Raw genomic sequence first — 18382 nt, forward strand, 5'->3', positions numbered from 1 at the left:
AGCCTCATCTACACAATGTACATGCCCCCGCTGCCCTGTAAAGCAAGGTGTACTGTCCTCAGCCTTATCTACACAATGTACATGTATCCGCTGCCCTGTAAAGCAAGGTGTACTGTCCTCAGCCTCATCTGCACAATGTACAAGCCCCCGCTGCCCTGTAAAGCAAGGTGTACTGTCCTTAGCTCATCTGCACAATGTACATGCACCCGCTGCCCCGTGAAGCAAGGTGTACTGTCCTCAGCCTCATCTGTATAATGTACATGCCCCCGCTGCCCCGTGAAGCAAGGTGTACTGTCCTCAGCCTCATCTGCACAATGTACATGCACCCGCTGCCCCGTGAAGCAAGGTGTACTGTCCTCAGCCTCATCTGTATAATGTACATGCACCTGCTGCCCCGTGAAGCAAGGTGTACTGTCCTCAGCCTCATCTGCACAATGTACATGCCCCCGCTGCCCTGTAAAGCAAGGTGTACTGTCCTCAGCCTCATCTACACAATGTACATGCCCCCGCTGCCCCGTGAAGCAAGGTGTACTGTCCTCAGCCTCATCTGCATGATGTACATGCCCCCGCTGTCCTGTAAAGCAAGGTGTACTGTCCTCAGCCTCATCTGCACAATGTACATGTCCCCGCTGCCCCGTGAAGCAAGGTGTACTGTCCTCAGCCTCATCTACACAATGTACATGCACCCGCTGCCCCGTGAAACAAGGTGTACTGTCCTCAGCCTCATCTGCACAATGTACATGCCCCCGCTGCCCCGTGAAGCAAGGTGTACTGTCCTCAGCCTCATCTGCACAATGTACATGCCCCCGCTGTCCTGTAAAGCAAGGTGTACTGTCCTCAGCCTCATCTGCATGATGTACATGCCCCCGCTGCCCTGTAAAGCAAGGTGTACTGTCCTCAGCCTCATCTACACAATGTACATGCACCCGCTGCCCTGTAAAGCAAGGTGTACTGTCCTCAGCCTCATCTGCACATTGTACATGCCCCCGCTGCCCCGTGAAGCAAGGTGTACTGTCCTCAGCCTCATCTGCATGATGTACATATGGCAATAGCTGTTGGATTCATCTTCTTGGTTATTGTATAGATTCTTTTACAATTCAACGCCAATGCAGCTGGTTTTGACATGGGCATAAATACATGAGGCAGTTGGTGAACCCAAAACTAGCGATGCGTTCTCTTTAAAGAATTATGACTCATGATGACTTGGAACCGACTGCAATGAGTGAAGGCTGGATCCAGAAATCTGGGCCTACGTAATTTTAATTACACTACATGCAAATGACCAGAATCATCCTTCAGTCTTTAAAGCACCAGTACAGCGTTTTATTTTTCAGAGCTGGAGTTGTGCTTTAAATCTAAGGCCGTTTTCACATTGCGTTTTTACCTACATTCACTGGCCTCATTGGGGCATCTGTCAGACCCCCCACCCCCATCCACCTCAAAACATGTTTCAGACGCATGCGCCGACGGGGCCATTGACTATAATGGAGCAGATGGAGTCAGTGTGTGCTCTGTCTTGCAAAATTTTCGGGCATATATATTTTCTACAAGCGGACACCCGAACGTAATCGACTACGTCTGGGTGTCCACCTACAGAAAGTGTATATACCCCCCGAAAATGGTGCAAGACAGACGACAGAGCACACACTGACTCCATCTGCTCCATTATAGTAATGGCCCCGTTGGCGCATGCGTCCGAAAAACAGTTTGCGGGGATTGGGCGGATGCCCCGACGGGACCAGTGAACGTTGGTAAAAGCGCAATGTGAAAGTGGCCTAAGTCATCTGACCCTGATGTTATATTTACCCTCCGGTGGCTTCATCTTTGTTAGCGTCACTCAGGTCCCACAACACCATCTTGTGCCAAAAACTTCTGACTGGCCAGAAGTCATAAGATACGTTACAAGCTCTCAATACATCTCTGTGAGAGCCAGATCAAGGCTCTCATAGACTTGTATTGAGTTGTGACCTCCGATGCACCCCATAAAGCACTGGAGCAGACAACAGATCACAAATTGCCAGAGACCAACGGAAGCGGCACTGGAAAAAGATGAAGGCGGTAGGTAAGTATAAGATGGCGGTCTTATATTTAAAGCACCACTCCAGTACTGAAATAAAAAAAATGGCTGGCGTGGTGCTTTAAGGCGATTTAATCCCGTAACACCCCCTGCCTCACATACCCGAGGCCGAATGAGGGCAGCACGCCCACATATCCAGTTCCACTAAAAGGCTACAAAATCTCTAACGCCACGGGTCTGCTCACGTGGTTTTCTCGGCTGGGAATTACAGATTCCCCGCAATTAATATTACAACATTAATTTCAAAGCAACCGGAGAACTGGGAGCGGCGTAGCAGCTTTATTACCCAACGGTAAGTTCACACATTGGAGGCTTCACACGTTCCGCTTTTACCTTCCTAATTTCTTGGGTGGAGGAGTTATTGGTCATCTGTAACCATGCCAATAACTGACATCAGGGATTGTAGCCTTATGGGGTCCTTGAACTGACACATACCATGAATAGGTTACTCTCTTAAATCATTAAAGTCATTATCTCCATACCGAAACCTATTTCTAGAAAAAAAATTTTTTTTACATATATTGTTTCTGCCAATCTTTATTAATGGAGGTAAGCTCTAGGCTAAATCAGTCTCCTTCCCCCTCTGGCAGCGGACACTATTACCCCTCTTTAGGCTGAATTCACACATCCTTATGATAAAGGTGCATGCTCGGACGTCGAGTTCCACCCAGCCATGGGTCTCCTACCCAAACTAACAGCCTCCTAGGCATATATGAGGCCATTAGTCCGGGTGATGTGACTTCAGCCTTACGTTCCTTGCAGATGGAGTCTTCTCAGCTTTACTACTCTCTGCTCCTTTCCTGACAAGTTGGCAGAAAACACAGTCCTGGCTGTGAGGAAAATGACCGTATAAGACTGAAAGCCACAAAAATCGAATAGCAAGCTTGTAAATTTCCTTGCAGAAAGTGACAAAATATCCAAAACACCGTAACGCAGGCCGCTTACACTTCACTCAATAAAGCGAGCAATTCATCTAATTAATGGAAACAGCCCGTGAGCGCATCATGGAGAAACCGGTCATTAATTATTTAATAAATTAGTCAAATGAAGTTACTTGGAAAACACAGAAAAGAGACAAAAACCATCGTCCAAGTCACCGAAATCACAAATTGACTGTAGTGGGTAAGGCACTGGTCGGCTGGGAGAGGGGGGTTATATATATGAGCTAGTATATATTTCTATCTAATTTACAGGTCTATTAGATAATGGGAGAGATGACAGCAGCAGAGGAGGAGTGAGGTGATCTTGTAGGAGGCAGTGACCGGTGTACTCAGGATTATACCTTTGAGGATAGAGCTGCATGTGATAACGGTTGTCCCATCGTGCAAGGACAGTAAACGTTGCATTGCTTCCCAACTGCACAATAATATTGTATCGCAGGATACGACTGCACTGACTCTGCAGGAGGCAGTGACCTGTCCACTTATGGTTATGGCAGTGAGACTACAGCTGGAAAAATGCAGGGTCTTCAAGGTGAAGGGTGTACTGACTATGCAGGAGGCAGTGACCTGTTAACTTTCTTTAGTTATGCTACTGTTAGCGGGGTTGTATTGTTTGGTGCAGTTTCATAAAAATTAGGAATGGAATAGTGATAATTGAGAAGTCACAGGCAACAACCGAAGTATAAAAGTAGTGGCTGACCAGCCGGAAACAGTGACCTCAGAGACCTGTCTGCTGATTCACTACAAAGGATGGGGCTGCATTTGATCAATGCAGTCACGGGTGACAGACAGTCATGCGGTTTCTGGCCATAGAAGGTCACGGTGTTTGGCTGCGCAGAATGTTCCCTGACTTTCCATTGTTCCTGCTGTCAGAATTCATTGGTATAGGTAGCTTTCCTGCTGGATTCATCTCTCGCCCTTTAGGACCCAGCAGGAGCTCGACTTCCACCCAGCTGCTGTTATCTGTAGTTTCTTGGTAATTAAATACTCCCTTCCTTCGTTTGGACTGGTGCTGGTGATATTTTCAGTTCCTTCAAGCCTTGGGTGCAAGCAGGTGGCTTGTACTCCTCTGTGGTATCATTGCTGAATACTTTGCTGAACTCATACCTCAGTCATCTAATAATAAGTAGTTCATACTTTTCCCCCCCGTGTGTCCCCCTTGTGTCGTTTATAGTGTTTGATGAGGTTGACGATGAGCTCATCTAATCCATTTCCTATTTAGGGTCCAGCACTAGGGATATCTAGGGTCAGGTATCCGGCTCAGCACAGAGGTGCAGAGCCTATGTAGGATGGTGAGGGACCCCAAGGACCAGCAGCAGGTTTGGTCAGGGGTCACCATCTCCCCCTTTCCCAGACACAGGGTTTTTCCGACATTCACTTGGTACTTCCCTGTAGCATGACAGATATACACAGTGAGGCATTGAGCACGGTTTACCAGCAGCACAGAGTATTTTAGAGGAGCCTGCAGTAGTGACATGGCCACAGGTTTTTTTCTACTCACACAACAGTCTTCTGCCTACGTCACTCAGCACCTGCCGGCCCTAATGCAGCAGTATCACAGTGTAATGACCGGAAAAGCACAAGCATATGTAACACATTGAATGTCCTCAATAAACCACGACGTCCATAAATCCACTTTGGCTCAGTACATACGCATACTCTCAATAATGCCTTCATAGATCATCCGTGGCTACACCAGAATTCCCAAAACCACAAACACTAATGCAAAAGCTCATCAAATAATCAAATGTCCTGCAGGAAACATAAAGAGACCGCAAAAGTCATCAACAAATATAAAATGATCAGCAAACACACCGATATAGAGAATCGGGCCCAGTGACCCCACCGAGCAGGACAATATATAGCGTCACCGCCAGGGCCGAGTATGAAAACCGCGACCTACCTCGATCAGGAAGTCCCCGGTCCTCAGGCCGGCTTGCCAAGCCACTCCATCCTCATCCACAGATTCCAGGTACTGCAGCGCGGGGAAGGCAGGGGTAGGGTTAAATTCCTCAATAGGAGTATCCGCTGCAGGGGAAATATACAGGACAGTAAACTGCACATCAAGAACCAAAAATCCAGAATGTATCAACTAGTGAGGGATCCGCAAAATGCTACAATGTATCAACTACTGAGGGATCCGCAAAATGTTACAATGTATCAACTACTGAGGGATCCGCAAAATGTTACAATGTATCAACTAGTGAGGGATTCCCAAAATGTTACAATGTATCAACTAGTGAGCGATCCGCAAAATGCTACAATGTATCAACTAGTGAGGGATCCGCAAAATGTTACAATGTATCAACTAGTGAGGGATCCGCAAAATGTTACAATGTATCAACTAGTGAGCGATCCGCAAAATGCTACAATGTATCAACTAGTGAGGGATCCGCAAAATGTTACAATGTATCAACTAGTGAGGGATCCGCAAAATGTTACAATGTATCAACTAGTGAGCGATCCGCAAAATGTTACAATGTATCAACTAGTGAGGGATCCGCAAAATGTTACAATGTATCAACTAGTGAGGGATCCGCAAAATGTTACAATGTATCAACTAGTGAGGGATCCGCAAAATGTTACAATGTATCAACTAGTGAGGGATCCGCAAAATGTTACAATGTATCAACTAGTGAGGGATCCGCAAAATGTTACAATGTATCAACTAGTGAGGGATCCGCAAAATGTTACAATGTATCAACTAGTGAGCGATCCGCAAAATGCTACAATGTATCAACTAGTGAGGGATCCGCAAAATGTTACAATGTATCAACTACTGAGGGATCCGCAAAATGTTACAATGTATCAACTAGTGAGGGATCCGCAAAATGTTACAATGTATCAACTAGTGAGCGATCCGCAAAATGCTACAATGTATCAACTAGTGAGGGATCCGCAAAATGTTACAATGTATCAACTAGTGAGGGATCCGCAAAATGTTACAATGTATCAACTAGTGAGGGATCCGCAAAATGTTACAATGTATCAACTAGTGAGGGATCCGCAAAATGCTACAATGTATCAACTAGTGAGGGATCCGCAAAATGTTACAATGTATCAACTAGTGAGGGATCCGCAAAATGTTACAATGTATCAACTAGTGAGGGATCCCCAAAATGTTACAATGTATCAACTAGTGAGGGATCCGCAAAATGTTACAATGTATCAACTAGTGAGGGATCCGCAAAATGTTACAATGTATCAACTAGTGAGGGATCCGCAAAATGTTACAATGTATCAACTAGTGAGGGATTCACAAAATGTTACAATGTATCAACTACTGAGGGATCCGCAAAATGTTACAATGTATCAACTACTGAGGGATCCGCAAAATGCTACAATGTATCAACTAGTGAGGGATCCGCAAAATGTTACAATGTATCAACTACTGAGGGATCCGCAAAATGCTACAATGTATCAACTAGTGAGGGATCCGCAAAATGTTACAATGTATCAACTAGTGAGGGATCCGCAAAATGTTACAATGTATCAACTAGTGAGGGATTCCCAAAATGTTACAATGTATCAACTACTGAGGGATCCGCAAAATGTTACAATGTATCAACTACTGAGGGATCCGCAAAATGTTACAATGTATCAACTAGTGAGGGATCCGCAAAATGCTACAATGTATCAACTAGTGAGCGATTCCCAAAATGTTACAATGTATCAACTACTGAGGGATCCGCAAAATGTTACAATGTATCAACTACTGAGGGATCCGCAAAATGTTACAATGTATCAACTAGTGAGCGATCCGCAAAATGCTACAATGTATCAACTAGTGAGGGATTCCCAAAATGTTACAATGTATCAACTAGTGAGCGATTCCCAAAATGTTACAATGTATCAACTACTGAGGGATCCGCAAAATGTTACAATGTATCAACTACTGAGGGATCCGCAAAATGTTACAATGTATCAACTAGTGAGCGATCCGCAAAATGCTACAATGTATCAACTAGTGAGGGATCCGCAAAATGTTACAATGTATCAACTAGTGAGGGATCCGCAAAATGTTACAATGTATCAACTAGTGAGGGATCCGCAAAATGTTACAATGTATCAACTACTGAGGGATCCGCAAAATGTTACAATGTATCAACTAGTGAGGGATCGGCAAAATGTTACAATGTATCAACTAGTGATCGATCCGCAAAATGTTACAATGTATCAACTACTGAGGGATCCACAAAATGTTACAATGTATCAACTAGTGAGCGATCCGCAAAATGCTACAATGTATCAACTAGCGAGGGATCCGCAAAATGTTACAATGTATCAACTAGTGAGGGATCCGCAAAATGTTACAATGTATCAACTAGTGAGGGATCCGCAAAATGTTACAATGTATCAACTAGTGAGGGATCCGCAAAATGTTACAATGTATCAACTAGTGAGGGATCCACAAAATGTTACAATGTATCAACTAGTGAGGGATCCACAAAATGCTACAATGTATCAACTAGTGAGGGATCCACAAAATGTTACAATGTATCAACTAGTGAGGGATCCACAAAATGCTACAATGTATCAACTAGTGAGGGATCCGCAAAATGTTACAATGATCACACTGGCGTTGTGGGGGGACAGCACAAAAGCTTTCAAGAACGTGCACGGGGTGAATCTGCCGCGGATCCTCTGTGAATTGTCGATACAATTTTATTAAATCTCAGCAAACGTTAGAGAAAATCTGCAGCAGAAATTTAAATGGTGTAAGTGTTCCCCATTTTTATAAACAAATGAAGCTTATATGCCACAATGACACCACCCTGCAGAATAACGGGGTGTAACGTCATTATGTGCAAGAATATATATAAAAAATGACTGGATCCCTGACTTAAAGGGAATCTGTCACCAGGTTTTTGCTCCCCCATTTGAGAGCAGCATAATGTAGAGACAGAGGCCCTGATTCCAGCGATGTGTCACTTACTGAGTTGTTTGCTGTCATTTTGATAAAATCAGTGTTTTCTCTGCTGCAGATCTAGCAGTTATACAGAGCTCAAGAATATGCTGGACTACCTGCAGCACACTAAGTAGTCCTGTAATGATAATCTCCTGCTAATTAACCAGAGATTTTAGTAAAACGCCACTAAGTAGCCCAGTAATTGACACATCGCTGGAATCAGGATCTCTGCCCCTACATTAAGCTGCTCTCAGATGAGGGAGCAAAAACCTGGTGACAGATTCCCTTTAAGAGAAGTAAAAAAAAATCCTTCTGCTTTTCCATGACTATTTTCTCTGCACATCCCAGTGTGCACCTTTGGTCAGAGTCGTTGTACATCATGTTTGATACAGGCCAGGTCTTGGGGGGTTTATGTTATGTTTTTCCATTTTTATTTTTATAATAGTGTTTAGTGTTTTTAAGGTAAATACTACTTTTAAGACATGATGCTGAATAACCAGACAGACATTGGATAGCTCCGTACATGGTACATGGTGGAGAGTAGACAGTCTGGATGCGCCCATTGCAAAAATAACAAAAAAAATTGCAATATATATATGTATATATATATATATATATATATATATATATATATTATATATACACACACATACATACATACATACATACACACACACACACACACTATATATTATTTTATATACATATATATATATCTATATATACATATATATATATATATATATAATATAATGTGTGTGTGTATGTACAGTGTATGTATATATATATATATATATATATATATATACACACACACACACACACACACACATACTGAAATATATATATGCAATTTATTTTTTTATTTTTGCAATGGGCGCATCCATATATATACACACACACATATATACATATATATATATTGTGCAGCTCTGTGCATTATTTCATGTAGGGGATGATGCAATAGGTAGAAAAGCATTAATGCATCAGAATGCAGCTATTTCACGGATGGGTACAAGGTAGTGATATGTAGATGAAATCTGAAAGTGGTCTGTATTGTTCCTTAGTGATGTCGGGGGATATTTCTTAGCCCATCTAAATAGAGAATGGGGCTCTAAAGACACCCAACAGATCAGAGGACCACCCACCCTGCGCACTGCAACACCTGTGCACATTCCCGCCGGCGCTGTGCCTCATTTCTGCTAGTTAGCATTACTTTGCATAATTAAAGTACCGCCGACCCAAAAAGCCACAGCAGGGACGTGTCCACCTGTCAACTCAATTATCATCAACTGCAAAAGATATTAAAAAAAACCCCGAAACTCCACAACTTTTTTTGGCGGCGCCAGATTTCCACCCCTCCTCCCCTCCGACGACTGTAAGATGCCAGGCGTATTTGCATATTGTGATGTGCCGGGCGTGCGGCATCTATAATCACTAATCCCAAAGTGTTGTCAGGCTGGGGGAGGACCCGGAGTATGACGGCAGGCAGCAGCGCTACGGGGATACTATAATGGAAGGCGAGCCTTTAAATAGACGCAATATGCTAATGCACACGGGGAAATAAAGGCTTTACCCTATAAAGGTGATGAATGGGGATGAAATGAGCTCAGGGCTTTCCAAAATGTAGAAGGGGAGGGAACTCATGCAACTTATTACAGTCCACTGCGGAAGGTGTGGGCGCGGGGGAAGACGCTTTCTACCCTTTGTATGGCGGCTATCTGGGCGACAAGGTGGAAATACCAGGGCACGCATTATTTGTATATTTGTATGTCAAACGGGACGCGTCTGCTGCCTGCGTTAACCCTTTGCATGCAAACACTTGCTGCACCCCCCTCCTCTCTGAAGCAGGAGCAGATGCTGGATGGTTAATTGAGGCTTGCAAAAGTTTTGCATGTCTATCGGGCACTGTATGAAGGTGGAGGGTGACCATAAAGGATGGCCATGTATGTGAGCAATGAGGTACGATGGTGCCGAGCGGAGACGCAGGGGGAGAACCGTGTTGTCTAGCAACTGGGAGCACCAGGAAGAAATCTCGTGAAATTTCAGGCATGAAGAAAAAACCCCCCCACAGAGACGTTACCTGACACTGGCATGGACGCCTCTTACCTTTTGCCCCTCTGAGTACGAATCCGAAGCCTTCATTATCCTTTTTCTGGAGGACCACGGTCTTCTCTTCGATAATGCAGTCACTGTGGGGAGAATTTCGAGCATAACGACCATTATTACAGCCTCTCATCATCACGGCTGCAGTTGCTCTTCGAGAATGCATGTTCATCATCATCATTGTCAAACCCAATTAATCAGATGGCATTGCAGGTGCCAAGCGTGGCATCAAAAATAGCAAGGAAAGAGTATGCAAAAACATTAAAAAAAAAAAAAGAAATTAAAAAAGAAAAAAAAAAAAAAAACCACAACTCGGTAGGAGCAGCACTACATGGCAGAATGCAGGAGCTGCGAGGGGAGGAGAGCTTGCAGCAGACAGCGGCAGGAGCCCGGCATACTGATTCTTCCTATGTACCAATGGCTGGGGGAGCGAGTGATCATGTCAGCTGTGTGCACAACAACCAAAGAACAATCCCTTCATAAACTCCTCGGATTATGGATCCACCGGGGTCCTCTTCCAAAATCCAATATCACCAAGCCAAAAATCAGGTGGCATCATGAAGACAGATGGGTTTCTTTTTTGGGTTCTGCTTGTTGCCGGAGCCAGAGAAAGGCACATGTATGAAGTCACAGGAGAGAGCCGTGCATCACAACCCCATTTCTAGTCTTATTAAATGTTGCATGCTGTAAGGATCCCACATGATCATGTGACTGCGAGGAATGCGAGCAACGTGGAGCCCCGCGTCATCAGGTGCAAATTTCCCCGGTGTCAGGAAAACTGCATCATCTCAGTAGTATGGCCGGGTAACAGCTCTACCCCCCGGAGGAGCAAGAGGAGGGGGCATTATAACAAAAATAATCCCGACCGCTATTCATCAAAGCTAGCTACATTGTGACAGCACTAGAATTAACCCCTGAGACACAGCAGCACTCGCATGCTCAGGGATGTACGTCTGTCGCAAGGATGCTCGTCTGCTACCTCGGATAGACAGTGACCCCTCCAGGAGCACAGATTATCCCCATCACTACAAATTGCAGAAAGTCTTAAAGCATTACTGCAAGAAATGCAAAGACCAAGGCTCAGCTGTACGGAGGCATGCCCTGCTGTGCGGACGTCTGCCCCAGGTGCGGTGCTGATGCAGATTGCCTCCCCCTTTACCTCATATGACCCTGCTCATTTAAGGAGGTGATGGGAGACATCTGAGCTGCTAGAGGTGGTGACGGGCACAGGAGCTGCACCGGGCATCCTGCTTGGTACTGAATCAGGGACGGGCGACGTCACCGGGGCAAAGAGGGACCGGTGAGAGGATGAAGCTGCACGAGCACATGAATACAGATGAGCCCCGGCACTACCTGGAATACCACTACGGGCCACAAGCAATGCACAGCCCCAGGCTCCATACTGCCCGCACTATATAGGAAAGCTACAAAGGATCACATAACACTGGAAATATAAACAGATAATACAGATGAGGCCCGGCACTCCCTGGAATAACACTATGGGCCACAAGCAATGCACAACCCCAGGCTCCATACTGCCCGCACTATATAGGAAAGCTACAAAGGATCACATAACACTGGAAATATAAACAGATAATACAGATGAGGCCCGGCACTCCCTGGAATAACACTACGGGCCACAAGCATCCACAACCCCAGGCTCCATACTGCCCGCACTATATAGGAAAGCTACAAAGGATCACATAACACTGGAAATATAAACAGATAATACAGATGAGGCCCGGCACTCCCTGGAATAACACTACGGGCCACAAGCATCCACAACCCCAGGCTCCATACTGCCCATACTATATAGGAAAGCTACAAAGGATCACAGAACACCGGAAATATAAACACATAATACAGATGAGCCCCGGCACTCCCTGGAATAACACTATGGGCCACAAGCAATGCACAGCCCCAGGCTCCATACTGCCCGCACTATATAGGAAAGCTACAAAGGATCACATAAGACTGGAAACACAAACAGATAATACAGATGAGGCCCGGCACTCCCTGGAATAACACTACGGGCCACAAGCATCCACAACCCCAGGCTCCATACTGCCCGCACTATATAGGAAAGCTACAAAGGATCACATAACACTGGAAACACAAACAGATAATACAGATGAGGCCCGGCACTCCCTGGAATAACACTACAGGCCACAAGCAATGCACAGCCCCAGGCTCCATACTGCCCGCACTATATGGAAAGCTACAAAAGATCACATAAGACTGGAAATAAACACAGATGATACAGATGAGGCCCGGCACTCCCTGGAATAACACTACGGGCCACAAGCAATGCACAGCCCCAGGCTCCATACTGCCCGCACTATATGCGAAAGCTACAAAAGATCACATAAGACCAAAAATAAAAACAGATAATACAGATGAGCCCCGGCACTCCCTGGAATAACACTATGGGCCACAAGCAATGCACAGCCCCAGGCTCCATACTGCCCGCACTATATGGAAAGCTACAAAAGATCACATAAGACTGGAAACATAAACAGATAATACAGATGAGCCCCGGCACTCCCTGGAATAACACTACGGGCCACAAGCAATGCACAGCCCCAGGCTCCATACTGCCCGCGCTATATGGGAAAGCTACAAAGGATCACATAACACTGGAAACACAAACAGATAATACAGATGAATGCTGTACTAAGCCAAAATACTACATACAGTGTCTAGCAAAAATATTCATACCCTGTGAATTTTTTCACATTAAACCCACACACTTAAATTTAGCTGTTTTTTTTTGTTTTGTTTTTTTTGTCTTTTTTAGATTTCCTGTGATAATAACACTAAGTAGCAAGTATCTGTAAAGTGTAAATGAAATGATACCTGGTTTTCTAGAGATTTAAGATTTAAAGATATAAATCTGAAAATTGTGACATGCATTTGTATTCATCCCCAATAATCAGTACTTTATAGGACCACCTTTCTCTGTCTTGCATTAATATTCATCCCCCGGAGTCAGTACTTTGTAGGACCACCTTTCTCGGTCTTGCATTAGTATTCATCCCCCGGAGTCAGTACTTTGTAGGACCACCTTTCTCGGTCTTGCGTTTGTATTCCTCCCCTGGAGTCAGTACTGTGTAGGACCACTTTTCTCTATCTTGCGTTTCTATTCATCCCCCGGAGTCAGTACTTTGTAGGACCACCTTTCTCTATCTTGCCTTTGTATTCATCCCCCGGAGTAAGTATTTTGTAGGACCAACTTTCTCTGTCTTGCATTTGTATTCATCCCCCGGAGTCAGTACTTTGTAGGACCACCTTTCTCTATCTTGCGTTTGTATTCATCCCCTGGAGTCAGTACTTTGTAGGACCACCTTTCTCTGTCTTGCATTAGTATTCATCCCCCAGAGTCAGTACTTTGTAGGACCACCTATCTCTATCTTGCGTTTGTATTCATCCCCTGGACTAAGTACTTTCTAGGACCACCTTTCTCTGTCTTGCATTAGTATTCATCCCCCAAAGTCAGTACTTTGTAGGACCACCTTTGTCTCTTTCTCTGTCTTTTGGGGTGTCTCCAGCTTTGCATATTTAGAGGTGATATTTTTCCTTCTTCTCTCGCTCAGTGAGATTGGATGGAGACATCTGTGACCAGTGATTTTCCCGTCTTGCCACAGATTCTCGTTTTGGACAGTTGGAATGTAGATAAGTCCTTAATCATAAGCAAGATGCTTATGATTAAGGACTTATATACATTCCAACTGTCCGAAACGCGTCAAGCCATGATGTCCTCATGGAATCGATGATGTTTTTCTTGGATTTTTAATCGTTGAATAAAGTTTCTACACTTTTATATATTTTTCGTTGGATTTATATTTTTTCTATCCTGGAATTGGTGCTGAGCCCCGTCCTTACTCCTTGCTATTGCCTCTACGGACCTGCCTGTCCGGTGGACATCCTGCATCCCATCTGCACTGAGCGGATACATATACGGGTGAGCTGAATTTTTCTTTCTTCGTTCCCTGTTGAAGAAAAGCCTCCCCACATCAGGATGCGGCCTCCACCATGTGTGACGGTGGGGATCATATTTTCAGGGTGTTGTGCAGTGTTAGTTTTCCACCAAACATAGCGTTTTGCATTTAGCCCAAAAATTTTTACTTTGGTCTCATCTGATCACAGGACCATCCTCCACTGATCACTGTGTCCTCCTACATGGTTTTCTTATGTGTTACTTTCACAAATCTCTGCTTTTTGCCACTCCTCCATAAAAGGGCAGATTTGTGTAATCTACAACTGATAGTCGTCCTGTGGACAGATTCTCCCCCTGAGCGATGATTTCTGCAGCTACTTAAGGGTGACCAGAGGCCTCTCGGCTGCTTCTCTCATTACTGCTCTCCTTCTTGGGATGTCAGTTCCTGCGGTTGGCCAGGTCTTAGTAGGTTTGCAGTTGTGCCGTACTCCTTCCATTTTTGGATGATGGATTGATCAGTGGTCTGTGAGATGTTCAGAGCTTGGGCTATTATTTTATAACCTAACCCTGCTTTACTCTTCGCCACAACGTTATCCCTGACCTGTCTGGTGTGTTCCTTGCTTTCCATGATGCTGTTTGGTCTCTAATGTTCTCACACAAACCTCTGAGGCCTTGACAGAACAGCTGTAGTTCTACTGAGAAGAAATTACTCAAGGTGAACTCAATTTACTAATTAGGTGACTTCTGGAGGCAATTGGTCACAGAAGATTTTATTTAAAGGGTATCAGACCAAAGAAGGCTAAATATAAATGTACGTGACAATTTTCAGATTTATATTTTTAAAATATTTAGAAAACCTTGTATCATTTTCTTAACAAATACTTCCTACTTAGTGCTGATATCACATAAAATCCCAATAAAATACATCTAGGTTTGAGTATGTAAGATGAAAAAAATGTGCAAAGGTTCAAGTGGTATGAATACTTTTTCACGGCATTGTATGTATAATGTATAAATATATATATATATATATATATATTATATATATATATATATATACACATACACACACATACATTATATATATATATTTTACACATAAATATATTTACATTATATATTATATATATATACACATCCATATACACACACACACACACACACACACACACACACACACACATACACATACACCCAGCACCATTGCTATATATAAGGTGCATAGCATAAACACCCATATTGACTAGAATAGTCAAAAGGGGTGTCAAACTTAATGCACGTGGGCCAAATGATGTGGCCCGCTAGCTGGGTTGCCAGTGGAACCTGGGTGCTATTCTTTGCCGTACATAGTGTCTGGTAAAAAAAAAAAGGCACTGTCCGAGATTTTTTGTTTTTGGTTTTTAAATTCCTCCAGTTTTTTTTGCACATGTGCTAAAGTGGCTGCCATACATAGCACAAACAGTAGATGCTAGAATTATGGGTGTCACAGGTGATAGACAGTCATGTGGTTTCTGTCCATAGAAGGTCACAGTGTCTGGCTGCACAGAATGCTCCCTGACTTTCCATTGTTCCTGCAGCCGCATACAAAAACAACCCCTAACACATATTTTTGTGTTTTATTTTTTTCCTTCGAAAAGAAAAAAAAAAAGTGGGGGAAAAATGTTTTTACTTTTTCCCCACAGTGTAAAGGCTCTTCATACATGGTAGATTAGATTTAATTATTTTACTCACTTATAAAGCGCTAATAATTCCAAGGCGCTGTACAGATGTGATCAAAGTAATCAGGATTGTACTATCACTCTGTCCACAGGAGCGCTCTGGCTGAGGAGCACTCTGGCTGAGGAGCGCTCGGGCTGAGGAGCGCTCGGGCTGAGGAGCGCTCGGGCTGAGGAGCGCTCTGGCTGAGGAGCGCTCGGGCTGAGGAGCGCTCGGGCTGAGGAGCGCTCGGGCTGAGGAGCGCTCGGGCTGAGGAGCGCTCAGGCTGAGGAGCGCTCAGGCTGAGGAGCGCTCGGGCTGAGGAGCGCTCGGGCTGAGGAGCACTCAGCTGAGGAGCGCTTGGGCTGAGGAGCACTCAGCTGAGGAGCGCTTGGGCTGAGGAGCACTCTGGCTGAGGAGCGCTCGGCTGAGGAGCACTCGGGCTGAGGAGCACTCGGGCTGAGGAGCACTCAGCTGAGGAGCGCTTGGTATGAGGAGCACTCGGCTGAGGAGCGCTTGGGCTGAGGAGCACTCTGGCTGAGGAGCGCTCGGCTGAGGAGCACTCGGGCTGAGGAGCACCAGGGCTGAGGAGCACCAGGGCTGAGGAGCACCAGGGCTGAGGAGCACTTGGCTGAGGAGGGAGAGAGCACGAGAGACAGGGGGAGAGAATGAGGGAGAGAGAGGGAGAGATATTTTTTCTGACCAGAAATGAATTTCACCCCATCTGAGCATGCTCAGTTACAAAAAAACTGGATCCGTCGCCATATTCCGTAATTTGACGGATTATGACGGATCCTGCGCCCATAGGCTCCCATTACACCAAAGACGCACACAAAAAATATCACTACGGACGTCGCAGCGCTGGATCCGTTTTTTTGCAAAATTCGACTGATGGTGACTGATGCCAAAAAACGGATGTGTGGGCGTTAGGCTATCTGAAAAGTAAAAAAGGATATATGTATGAAAGAAAAGCCATAATAAAAGCCTGCACGAAAAGCATGGAAATCCATGTTCTTAATAGAAGCAAGGAAAAAAACTGACTATGTGAACAAAGCCAGAATATGTAATTTTTGCAGAAATGCGTCATTTTTATAAGTTTTTGAAGCAATTATGAAAATTGCTGCAAAAAACACAAAGAACCAAAAAACCTAAAATGCAACAGGAAGAAATATAATAATGATGCCACACGAGAGGAGGCACTGGCCACATCAACATCTTCCTTCTAGTTATAACGTCGATCCAAAATGTGGTGCCCCTCCTAATGGGGATCATTGGGGTCCATTGTAATTTGTATCATTTTGTGTTGCATGTAATGTTATCCCTCCAGCAATTGTGTTGGGGGATCCAAGCAGAAATGAGCGTTTTGAGGACTTTTTGAAGCAAAAATTGAGAGAAAAATCTGCTCAATTTCCACTCCAAAAACTCAGCAAAAATACCTAGAATATGCTTACAGCCAGATACATTACATAAAAGTCATCTGAAGCTGTTGATATCGGCTGACCAGTTAAAGCACACCAATCACCAGGATTTTCCTGTATAGCCTAAAGCCAGGGCTATACTGGCACTATCAGGCTGATTCTATACATACAGTGCTATACTGGCACTATCAGGCTGATTCTATACATACAGTGCTATACTGGCACTATCAGGCTGATTCTATACATACAGTGCTATACTGGCACTATCAGGCTGATTCTATACATACAGTGCTATACTGGCGCTATCAGGCTGATTCTATACATACAGTGCTATACTGGCACTATCAGGCTGATTCTATACATACAGGGCTATACTGGCACTATCGGGCTGATTCTATACATACAGTGCTATACTGGCACTATCAGGCTGATTCTATACATACAGTACTATACTGGCACTATCAGGCTGATTCTATACATACAGTGCTATACTGGCACTATCAGGCTGATTCTATACATACAGTGCTATACTGGCACTATCAGGCTGATTCTATACATACAGTGCTATACTGGCACTATCAGGCTGATTCTATACATACAGTGCTACACTGGCGCTATCAGGCTCAGTCTATACATACAATGCTATACTGGCACTATCAGGCTGATTCTCTACATACAGTGCTATACTGGCGCTATCAGGCTGATTCTATACATACAATGCTATACTGGCACTATCAGGCTGATTCTATACATACAGCGCTATACTGGCACTATCAGACTGATTCTATACATACAGTGCTATACTGGCACTATCAGGCTGATTCTATATATACAGTGCTATACTGGCACTATCAGGCTGATTCTATACATACAGTGCTATACTGGCGCTATCAGGCTGATTCTATACATACAGGGCTATACTGGCACTATCAGGCTGATTCTATACATACCGTGCTATACTGGCACTATCAGGCTGATTCTATACATACAGTGCTATACTGGCACTATCAGGCTGATTCTATACATACAGTGCTATACTGGCACTATCAGGCTGATTCTATACATACAGTGCTACACTGGCGCTATCAGGCTCAGTCTATACATACAATGCTATACTGGCACTATCAGGCTGATTCTATACATACAGCGCTATACTGGCACTATCAGACTGATTCTATACATACAGTGCTATACTGGCACTATCAGGCTGATTCTATATATACAGTGCTATACTGGCACTATCAGGCTGATTCTATACATACAGTGCTATACTGGCGCTATCAGGCTGATTCTATACAT

At 44.3% G+C, this 18382-nt stretch overlaps 1 protein-coding gene across 1 annotated transcript in view; it reads right to left on the reverse strand.

The window, feature by feature from the left end:
• The window catches only part of SHANK2 (SH3 and multiple ankyrin repeat domains 2), a 724216-nt gene that overhangs the window by 244664 nt on the left and 461170 nt on the right, over positions 1-18382 (reverse strand). The window contains exons 17-18 of the mRNA XM_075326528.1: positions 10037-10119; positions 4922-5046 (exon numbers count right to left, since the gene is read on the reverse strand). Of these exons, the coding sequence (XP_075182643.1) occupies positions 4922-5046; positions 10037-10119 (208 nt within the window). The remainder of the gene's footprint in view (positions 1-4921; positions 5047-10036; positions 10120-18382) is intronic.

Source organism: Anomaloglossus baeobatrachus, chromosome 10 (assembly GCF_048569485.1).
Source record: "Anomaloglossus baeobatrachus isolate aAnoBae1 chromosome 10, aAnoBae1.hap1, whole genome shotgun sequence".
NCBI classification, from domain to species: Eukaryota; Metazoa; Chordata; class Amphibia; order Anura; family Aromobatidae; genus Anomaloglossus; species Anomaloglossus baeobatrachus.